The 11,892-nt window shown below is 40.7% G+C and overlaps 1 protein-coding gene across 1 annotated transcript in view; it reads right to left on the minus strand.

The window, feature by feature from the left end:
* Positions 1-4,250: 4,250 nt before the first annotated feature.
* USP46 (ubiquitin specific peptidase 46) overlaps positions 4,251-11,892 on the minus strand; it is a 53,363-nt gene continuing 45,721 nt past the window's right edge. The window contains exons 8-9 of the mRNA XM_006922493.3: positions 8,701-8,782; positions 4,251-7,843 (exon numbers count right to left, since the gene is read on the minus strand). Of these exons, the coding sequence (XP_006922555.2) occupies positions 7,742-7,843; positions 8,701-8,782 (184 nt within the window). The 3' untranslated portion in view covers positions 4,251-7,741. The remainder of the gene's footprint in view (positions 7,844-8,700; positions 8,783-11,892) is intronic.

Consider the following 11,892-nt stretch of genomic DNA (forward strand, 5'->3'; position numbering starts at 1 on the left):
CGTGTTTTACAGCAGTTTCTACACACCACAACCCTTCTCTAACTTCATTTCACAGGTTAGGAAAAAGTGAGGTCCAGACTTATTCAAGGCTACTTGTAAGAAGCTTCCCTTGGCATTCAGCCCAATACCGCCATCCCTTCTGAGCAGGAGTTACTGTAGATCAATTAGATAAGTCGGGACACTGATGACAACCTTGAATGTGTGTGGTGGCTCTTCTCCCTTCCGGTCACCAGAACAGCATATCCAGGTTGATCCCAGAAAGTGGCTTATCTCAGTTCAGCACACTCTTCTGTCAATATTCTCCGGCCAGACCACCAGAAGCACAACCGTGGTTGAACAAATTATGTTTACTGCTCGCAGCAGCAGAGACCACACACTGTGGGGAAGCATGGGGCATCTCAGTAAGAGGATGTTAGAAAGAACTTATAGGATTGGGACTTTAGTAAGCTTGGGGAGGGTTCAAGAAAAAAGAGCTCACCCTGGATTGGGTGCTGTCAAAAAGTGGGAATAATTCTTTGACCGTGTGTCTTAACGAATCTCATGTAGGACAGATGAGAGCAAAGCTAACACTGTCATTGGGAAAGCAGCAGTAGTGACCCAGATTTGATAGCAGAGAAAGATGTTTGGTATTTTGTGGTTTGCAGTGATCTTGTTTTTGTCTATGCTTAAATAGAATACAAAGTGGTCGTGCTTTTTATCTCACTTGATCATGGTCACAGCATGACCTTGTCTGAGGTTGGTGTTCTGAGATTATGTCCAACCAGAAAATACCATGACCCAGATGTGAGCCCCAAGCCATCTCCTAAGACATGTTAAGTATAGCTGTTTCGGATTAGTTCCTGGCTGTCAGGGACGGCTTTTTTTTTCTCACTTCTCTTTAGTCTTTTATCTTTCATGACTGGAAGATGTTGTGGGGATCAGATAAAACAAAATAATATAGCATAGTACCCAAGAACTTCTTAATTATTTAAGTAGCTATTCTATGCTTCCCATTGTTTTGGCAATTGTGTCTATCTCCCTTGAAGACCTCTGAAGAGCACCTTTGCCAAAACCACTCATTAGCATCCTAACCTCAACATTATGTCCAACATCTGACTTAGATGACAGACCTGTAACATCATCAAACCAGGAAACCACAGTCAGGACTTGAACTCAGATCTTATGCCTCCTGATCCTTTGCTTCCCCCACATGCTATGATGATAACACCAGCTAGTGACTAGCCCATACTAGAACCTGGACTCGTGATTCAAAGTCTAGTAGAGCTTTTACACTCTACTATTGAAGTGAGTTTAAAATTCCACCAGAGATCAAGGTCAGGGCATTAACAAAGCATAGAATCTGTAGGTTGTACATCAGTCAGCTGAAGGCACCTGTGGGATTCCCGGGGGTCCCATCTAACCCTGCAGGGCAACTGCACAGCTTATGGCAGGTGCTGCAGTGAAAACTAAACAGTTATGTTAAAAGGATCCTGACCTTATTCCCTTCCTCTTACTCTTGAGATCCACACCCTCACCTTCTATAGGCTGTACAAATTCTCCTCTAAGGCCAGATTCTGTGGTGAGGTTGTTCTTCATAAACCTTCAGACTCCTCAAAAGACACGGTTTAAAGACCAGGTCTATCAATGGACACCAGGAAGGGGACTCTTCATTCTACAACCCTATAAATACGACATACCCAGGCTAGCAATTTATACTTATTTTTGCTCCCTGGGCTCTGGGGTAGCAAAGATAGAAAAATATGCAGAAGTAACTTTCTTTCAAAGAGTTTTCAATTTATTCTGGAGGTGGGGATGTGAGAGAAGTCAACAGAACGAGTCTCTTCTTCACACAAATTTTGCAAGTCATTAAAAATATTTTTCTATCCTTTAGCATGGAAACAAGCAATTCTCAATCTGGAGACAATCTTTAGAGAAAAGAGACTTAGCTTGCTGCAGAAGGTATAGAGGCTCACACTTAAATTTTTCTTGTGTTTATTTTCAGTTGTCTAGGCACAGAATGTCAAGCAAGGTCAATTAACAGGGACTCTGAAATACAAATATAGTTGAGTTGGATCACAGGAAAATGAATTTGTTAAATATAGGGAAATGGTGGCTTCAACTATCAAATTATTTTGCTCCTGGCCAAGTCAAATCTAAGTCTCAGTTTCCTTCTGAAAGCCCCATACTATAATGAGAAGTTAGGAACAAAACAGGATTTCAACCCACAACGCGAGCATCCAACCTTTCTATGAAGAATTTCAGTGGAATTCCATAGACCTGGATGCTCACTTTAGGGAGGGAAAAAAGTGAGAGGCATCCGTGTAACTTATAATATGAGTATGATACCCCCAAGGTTGCTAATATTTTATTGAGTCATCATGAAACGAGCACGAAATTAGTAATCGTTATAAAATCTAATGTCACTTCTGACTCTGGCATCTCATAACCAAAATGAAGTCATTTTTCATTCGTTTGTAAGCTCCTAATGTGCTTTGTTCAAAGCACTATTAAAACATGAGGGAAACCATAAAAGGGAACACAGATTCGTAAACCAATACAATTTTTAGTCATATAGCTTAAAAACTCATGCTCTGGTTGCCTCTAACTATTTAGCAATGATGTTAAGAGATGGTTTAGATATCTGATTCATAAAACCCACCGTTAAGACTTCAATACCCTGGCTCTTTTAACATGAGAATTAAGAGGCAAGATGCTCAAGTCCATTGCTGCAATGTAACAGATCTATTACTTCAAAAATTGTGTCATCCCCAGAAGGGGCTAAAAGGTAAGCTAGGGCAACACTGAGAGCAGACAGAGAGGAAAATGGGGCCCCAAAAGGCAGATCCAAGAAAAAAGGAACCAGCCTGCTTTATCGAACAGTGCCCACTTGAGGCAGTGCCTACCTGCTTGGTAAGATGCAGGCCAAACACCAAACTGTGATGAATTCCCCCATACACACGTATTTCCACAATTTAAATTTCTTTTCCCAGACTTTTTTTTTTTTCTTTTCCCTGAAGCAAGAAATTAGAAGAGGGTCCTATCTGTTACACCTTTTTATCCTCCAACTCCAAACACAATAATCTCTTAATTAAAAACCTCTCTGCCTGGGGCACCTCTGGGCAAGTCTAAGTGGTTTGTCTTTAGTATTAGCCTCACAATTGAAATCTTCCCTCAGGGAAAAAAATGATAGCAAATATTTTTATCTTCATAAAAATAGAAGGCAATGAAATGGAAGTTTTCAGCTTCTGTTAAACGTGTTTTAAGCATAAACGAATACAAAACAGAGGGAAATTTGGAGAAATGGGGAACATTTCTCATTCCCCATTGTGTCATGCTGAGGGTGACAGGCCTCCTCTATAAATCCCACCTGATAGATGATCAAAGGGAGGCCTGTCTCTCCCTCCTTATAGCCCTCATGGTGAATGCAGGTGGCTTTCCCAACAAGCCTCTGTTCCGGCTCAGGTTCAGCTGAATTGCCCTGAGAGATGGATGGAAACTGGGACACTTAATAGCACATTGCCCTGCTCTTGGTCTGTGGGTCTATATTCTCATAATTGGGCCCAGGCAACTGTGTTTGGAAGACAACCTCCTGCCCACACATGGACCCTTGAAGACTATTTGGGGAAAAAAAGCCTTAGGCACATTCACAGCATGCTTGAGTCTTGGCCCTGGGAGGCCACAATCTGAGACCCCAGGACAGGGACCTGCACCTGTCCCACCTCTGGCAGGGCAGTATAGGAAGTGACATGCCCCCAACTGGGGACCCCCCACAGCTCAGAAACCACCAAGAAGTCTGAGGTGGGCTGTCAGCACATCAGGGCCAGAACAGCATTCCTACTCTTTCCTAGATGCTGACAGTTATCAGAGCTGGAAGCCGCTTTATTTGGGGAACAGATCTTTTAATTAAAACTGGTAGATTTTATATGCAAAGTCCCAGCTAAGCAATTCATTGTGATGTCTAATTACCTGCCCCTGATTCTTTTTTTTCCACTGATATTCTCAATTTGCTATTCCCTAGGTTTCCGGATTAATTCTGTTGATCTTTTCACTTAAAATATTGGTAAATTATCTGCAGACACCGACTTTACCAACCCCGACAGCAGCACCGCCTTCCTATCTTGTGACGACCAGAACGTTCTTCACATTCCCACTGCTTTGAAATCGAGTCTGGAATGATCGCCTGGACATGAGACTCACTGATGACTCACACTTTACAAAAATGACGTTAAGTCCATGTGTGTAACATTACCTGGATAAAATTCTCTAAGAGAAACCTATTTATTTATTTATTTATTTTGCAACAATTTTAGAGGCAGGGTGTTAAACTGATTGAAATTTCACAAGATTGACATTATTGCTTAAAGTGCTTGAATTGGTTACATTAAAAAAAACTAAGGTACAGATTATTTTAAATAAAAACTATGTTTTCTTAGCAACAAAATCATATGAATGCCACACACATACAGTAACTATTTTTGTTACACAGAAATGGAAGCAAAAAATAAATTAATGTAATACTGGAAAACAGAAATTTAATTAGGCAGAAAAGCAGGAAATAATTTTCCCTGACCCATGCCATTTACATGAGTGAATCACAATATTGCTGATAAATGCCTTGACCATATGATAGCAAACAAGGGCAAAACATTTAGTGCACAATATTTTAATACACATAAATATACAAAGTTGATCAAAATGCAATGTTTAAAGATAAAATCCATCTGTAATAAAGCTACGCTCTAATATCTAAAATAAGTCCTAAGCTCCAGTTAGAACATAGTTCATTGTTAGGCATGCCCATGAAATTAAGGGTATCCATGAAAATAAATTCATAGGGACCATTTCTGTCATTTTTTTTCTCCATTTCATCTGAAATCCAAAATATACCAGGCTATAAAACCAAATACGACTGGCTTACTATTCAAAACAACATCCTCTTGTGTTGTTCCTTGGCTCTCTCCAAAACAGGCCACTTGGTGCTGCCTCGGAATGGAAAATGAATCAACACACCAGGACTGATGTCCACATTTTACCAAAATTTGCCTTTACGCAAATGACTTTTTAGCATACTGTACCATAATCTAGATGCTAAACTAGTAAGTAACAAATAAAGGAAATATTTCTTCTCTTTTTTAAGTGTAAAACACTGTAACTTATTTTAAAACACCCAGCAGTTAAAAGAAATACAGCAGGCCTACTCACTCCTGCCAGAAAATGACACGCAAAAACCCTGGCCATTTGAGGGAATATTGCTGAGTCTTTGTGCTATCGTTGACCTCAGAATGGTCTTACATATCCCACACCAATCTCTGCTTTATGTGATGAATGAGGGATTAAAAAAAAACTAAAAAGTGTTTGCATGCTACTGTTTTTACATAAAGTGAAATGACCGGGGTGGGGGTGGGGGGGGTGGAATGTAGCTGCCTAGTGTTTGTTTCATTAGCTGAAGAGGAAGAGGAAAGAAGTTACCAGATAGCTCTAATGTCTAAAAAACTGATGAAGTGTTGGTGGATAAATGCGTTTGGTCTTTTCCAATCTTCTTCTCCTGTATCGCACAACCATTCCAATGTCTTTGCATTATCTTCCATACTTATTTTTTTAATTCTAAAAATCTATCCATGAATATTGACTTTTAACTGACCCTTTCTATGAAAAGGAATTACTTCAGTTTAGTCACTGGAAAAAAAACTCTTTACACATCCAAAAAAAGGTACTGAATCTATGACTTGGCATTTAGATATTACTTCTATAGGCTTCCAAATGAAAATTTTTTTTCTAATAAATTAGCTTCAAAAGTCATTTCAAAGATAATTTTAATAGTTTTGCTTATGAATCAGTTCCAAATATATTAGATATCAACCATCACTTTTTAAACTTTGCAACCTACAATCAAATACATGAGTTATACATAGTACAAACAGTTCCCTATATCGATCAATTGGAAAAGTGTCTCTCCTTAAAAACAATAAAAACTCACCTTCCTGGTAAGTGATTACTGCATATGTTTCATGGAGGAAAAACAGACAAAATATTTATAAATATGAATTTGCCTCTAACAAGGCAAGGTATATTTTTGTCACTCGTATAAAACAACATGAAGATCACCCTGTTTTTGTCCTCTCCAGTGAAAGGTAAAACATTTCACTCCAAGCATGAACAAATGAAGTGTTTGCATGCTTACTTAAGTTCTGAGCAATATTAACGGTTCAAGATATTTCAAAGATTAGGAATCCAGTTTTCATCTAGATAAAGTGCTATGCTCTTAATTGTTGCAAAATGGCCACTAACATTTTCGATTTCAATTTTAGTTCACATTATGCCAAACGTTTGCATGTTCCTTTGCTGATTTATCAGGTAACTATATGTTCACAGTATATCATAGTGTATGGAAATCAACTGACTTCCCAAAGGAAGGTCTATGACTCAGAGTATTTGTAGGAAACCAAAAACCAGCTCAAAGGCAAAACACCACATCGACCCTTTTAATAAAAGGTACCAATACTCAAATGATCTAATAAATATGTATATAACAAAAGTGAAAAAAGTCAAAGTAACTATGGTGAGATGAGGTTCTTCCAAAAAACTGTCTTGTCAAGCATTCTAGGAGCCTGAGCCTAAGCAGCCCTCGGTCTCTTTGACTCGGCGCGCACTGCCGCCTCCTTCGACCCAGCTTCGCACCCAGCCCCCTCCAGCACTCCCTCCAGGGAAGGTTCCACACTAGCCCTAGGCCTTGCCAGTGCCTCAGTGAACAGACTGAAATGTTAAAAAGTGAACGGCTGTACAATGAGGTTGACGGTAAAGGTGCAGAGCCTTCGTCCTTCCTGACAAAAGCGATGTTGGTACCAACCGGCTAAGGAGGGCTGCGCTGGCGGCGGTCACCACGGTGCCCGAACCCTGTGGCCACGGACCGCGAAACACCAGCGTGTCTGGAGAGATGTCTTGGGAAGCTTAACAATCAATGCCAGATAAAGGGTAGATACAATTCACAGGACCTTACAGAAGAAAGTGTCACTAAAAACAAACATTAGAGTTATTTTCCTGAAACTTGGTTTTGGTAGAAAGATTAAAAAAGTAACTTTTCACTGTCTGTAAAAGCTTCCTACTCTCAGCTTTGCCTGTCCGGAGCTCCCTACCTTCTCTGGCCCGGGAATTCTAACAGCTAGGTGAGCACAGCCCGGGTCAGACACGAGCCACCATGAACAGCTCTTCACTCGATTCCAGCTGGAGGATGATTTTAGTATAGAGTTTACTCACTTTTAAACATTTTCACTTGCACACACTTAAAGCTATAGTTGCAGCCCTAAAAAATGAACATGTACCCAATTCTTCTATCAGGTAAGAGGCAAAGAAGCTAATGTTTCCAGGGACAAGTTAAAGGAATGCATTGAAAGGAGACCCTGGAAGCCATTTAGGAAGTTTAGCAAAGACCCAAAATAGACCACAGACATTTGTAGGCAGTGTCATTCGAATTCGGCCAGACATAGCCAGTGGCACAACATTTACCCAACCCTAAAATTAGCAACTGTTATTCATATAAATCTTACTACAATCTGATCGCAGTTAATTCTACCTCAGACTAAAATAAAACCACAAATAGTGCTGCATGTAAAAAAACAAAGGGAGAGTCTAATGCAGCCAGACCACTGAGACTTGGAGTAATACCACTGGTGATCTGCTGGGGAAGAAGAAAGTCTGCAGAGAAACCAGGGAATAGTGCTTTGAACATTTTCCCCCACTTGACTTCGTCCCACAGTTCTCCGAGTTATTCTCTTGACTGATAGAATAAAATATATCCAGATTCTGAATTTTTTGATATATCTGACGTCAGGCCATAGAATTCTTCAATAGCTTGGGCATCAATTTTCTGCAATAAAAGAAAAATAACACAATATATTTGTTTAACATGATTATTAGTAGAAGGAAAGAAAAACTAATTGAAGCAAAGGAAAATGTAAGAAACACTGTTGACTATAAAATCACAATTGGGAACTTTGAATTGCAAATGGATAATTCCACCAACTTGGCAGAGAAACATGATTACATAAATTGCAAATCTTTGGGAGAAGAAAGCCACCTTTTAATCTATCAGCAGCCACATGTGGGTGCTCTTTTAAGCCGGGACTCTGTCTTTCAAACGGTAAACTGGGGAATAACCCTGATTCTTTTGGAGGTCATTCCCTTTAGTTGTCACCCTAGCGGGCCGACACACGGACTATGCCTCTGAGTATGGAATGCAATCCAGCTAGTATTCCTTTACAACAAATCAATATATGGAATACTGTGGTGTACTATAAAGATTTCCAGGTCCAACAGACTGAAAAATTTTTACATAATACCAACACAAGAAAAATTTGGTATAACGAGAGAATTTTAACATAAGTTTGAAGTTTATCATTTGGTATGTACCAGAAAAGGCTTTATTCTTGTTAGGAAATGGGACATAAAACAATCTGATCGCAGTTAATTCTACCTCAGTGACTTATGGTGGCACAGAGATCCCATGTCTATGGCTGAGCAGTTAACAAGAACACCATATTAATGAGTCCATGATCACACCCCTTCTCGCTTTCCATAGAGAATGGAGAGCAGATGTAGTTTTGAGATATAAGACATTTTCAAGTCAGATTACGGAAAAACGGGCCCATTGAGAAAACGTCCACATGTACACCCCAAAGCACCAAGCACGCTTTGCCCCTACTGTAGAACGCTCTGCATACCGACCTCTACAATGTCGTCATCGAACAAAAGCCAGAAGCCGTGACTTTTCACAATAGTGATGTAATGCCCACGGTTAGGACCGCTGGAAAAGAAGAAACGAAAGAAAGTTACCAAGTTAACATTTACTTCTGTATAAAACTCTAGGTAGCTCTTTATAAGCAGTGATTCACTAGAAAAAAACTATCATCAGGACAGAGAACTTGGCACAGGCCATGTCTACGTCCACACATTCTTTCGGCCAGTTTATGGAGGAACGCCAGGTGCTGGCTCTGTGCTGGGCACAAGGGGATGCAAAGATGAACGAACGTCTGTCTTCTAAGGACTCACACATCAGTAAGGGAAACAGACATTCAAATTCAACAAATATTAACAAGTAATCACCGTCTACCTACTATGTGTCAGAACTTATTCTGGCTGTCAGGGGGAAAAAAAGCAGTGAAGAAAAAAAAGTCCCACTTTCTTAGGGAGGGGTTGAATAGCCAATTAACAAACTAAAATACAAATATATTTCCAGTGGTGATAAGTGCCAAGAAGAGTGAAGCAGAGTAATGGGATGATGAGTGATAGAGGGAAGGTACTACCAGAGATAAGCAGTGAAAGAAGGCCTCTCTGCTAACACGAGATTTGAGCAAAAGAAAATGTCCCTGAAGGAGGGTTGGGGGTGGGACACGTGACTGACTATAGGATAGAAGTTAGTTTCAGGAATAGGGAATAGTAAGTACAAAGGTCTTGGGGGTGGGGGTACAGCTCTTGCTGTGTTCAAGGAACAGCAAGGAGGCTGGAGCCCAGGAAGCCAGGGGAGGCTGAGGGGAGGCGGCCGGAGAGGTGGAGAATGAGTATCATGGCTAAGATTTCAGACTCTGCTGTGAGTGAGCTCGGAAGACACTGGGCCACTATGAGGAGTGACATGATCTAAGTTTTACAAAGATGTTAACAAATCATAAAGTATAAAAAGCACTAAAATAAAAAGGAATATATTTTATAATATGTAAAAAAGTAGAAAGAACCAAACAGCTGTTATTATGTAGTTAGCTTTGCACAATTGAGGGCAATTTAATCTTAAATCTAGAGTTTTGTTTTGTTTTTTAAGGCGCCGTTAAATTTTAAAAGCTGGATTTCCCTTTGTTTGCTTTCTTCAAATACGACCTCATCCAGCCACTCATTCCCCGTCCCTCCAAGCTCCAGCCCATTGGTCTCTTCTGTTTTCACACACATCACCCTTCACATGTTGGGCCTTTGCACTTGCCCTAACTGCCTGAAATGATCCTTCCCCAACGTTCGCATTCTTGGCCCATTTTATTCTTTAGATCTCAGCTCAAATGTCACCTTGATAGAACGATCTTTGCCGATCATCTTCCCTGAAAAGGTACCTGCTACTCTTTCATCGCCTGTTCATTCTTCACACGATGAATCGAAATGATGAATTATTTTGCAGTGGTTTGTTTTTGGTGGTGGCAACCTGCTGTGTTTACTTGTTAACTACCTTTCCCACTAGATCCTCAGCTTCATGAGGGCAGGGCCCCTGTATATGTCTTGCTCACTGCAGTACCTTCAGATCCTGCCGCAGAACCCAGGAAACAAGGGTTCACAAAATACTTGCAGTAAAAATCAATGAATGAGGCTGTACACACACTGCAACCATGGGTCAGGAGATCCTGGCATGGAGAACAAAGGGTTCAGCTCCCTAACTTCAAACCTTTCTAGGGCCCCCAGCCAGAAGCCAGAAGCCACCTGATCCTTGGGCAAAGGCCAGCCTTGCTCCATGTATCAGAACAGTCATAGCTCTAACAGGGAGGAATTTAGAGAATCCTTGTTAGCAGGACACATGACTTGGCACCAACTCATCCTTGTTGCCAGGACTGCTCTGACCTTATGCCCCCATTACAGAAGCTGACTATTCCAGAACCCACTTGTCCCCCGCCCCCAGTCCTCTAAATAGGTCTCTGCCTTGTCATCAACAGTGGTCCCAGCAATCAGAGTCAGTACCCACAGAGATCCATATTGCAAACCCACGCATCCCCTCCAAATCTGAGCACTTCTGTTTCTTCACCACCTGTCCACACCACCAGCCTGGACCACAATGTCCTCCAGGTACCAGGCTCTGCTTCCCCAAGACCTCCTCCTCCCAACTCTTGTCAGGGGTCCCACCCAGAGTTTATGGCTAGCTTCCAGATCACTGGGCCCTTGTGTTCTTTAAAAAAAAAAATGCTTGTTACAACTACTCTTTAGGGAAAACACAAAACTGGCTAACAACTGGCTACTAACTTACTGGGAATGTTAAGAAAATATCCAGAGACTTAAAGTTAATATGCACAAGGCAAAACATGAGGTGCTTCAGATATGAAGTTACAGTTTCTGATCCATTCACCCCAGTACAGGGTTAAAAATGCATCCACCCATTCCTCCACGTGGAACCGTGCACCTTCTTGGTAACGGTCTGTTTATCGCAGTCCAATCCTGGCAGATGGGGAGGAAAAGACGCCTGCTCTATGGCATGTCCAACACAGAGCCTGCGAGGGCAGGCAAAGCTGCGCCTACCTCAGGAAGAGGACAGAAACCTGGCCCAGCTGAACAAAGGATCACAAGAGGTGAATTCTCAACAGACTTTTCCATGCTTAGACATTTCCAAATTATGGAATAAAAAGTATTTGCTAAGAGAACTTTCAGCAAAACACTGCTCTTCTATATCTAGGAGGGGTTCTCTTTATAACTCTTTTTATCTGATTATGTGCTCCTTATAATGTTGGAGAAATACTGAAAAGTACATAAAGAATAGTTTTAAGGGTATATTTTCAATCATTCAAAATGCCAAAAAATTATTAACTTTGATCTACTGCTTCCAGTCTTTATTCATATATCTTAAAATATTTTTGAGATATTTTATATGTAACCTGGCCTTTTAAAAATTAAAATTGCAGCATAAGCATTTATTTCTTCACATTATTTCAAACTCCTCTTAATCATCATTTACATCCAAAGGAGATTTATTACTTCCTTCATAACAGATTATCATTACTGTAATGCATTTTATTTTGCTTTACGTGTGTACGCAGGCATGTTTAGATTGACTTTGGGATGATATATAAACAAGAGCTTGAAAGAGATTCCCAAAAGTCTTATTGTTGCTGAGTCTCACAGCCCAGGTGGGGAGCAGCCCAGCCTATCTTGGCACAGGGACGAGCCCCACACTTCTCG

Source organism: Pteropus alecto, unplaced genomic scaffold (assembly GCF_000325575.1).
Source record: "Pteropus alecto unplaced genomic scaffold, ASM32557v1 scaffold57, whole genome shotgun sequence".
Lineage (NCBI taxonomy): Eukaryota > Metazoa > Chordata > Mammalia > Chiroptera > Pteropodidae > Pteropus > Pteropus alecto.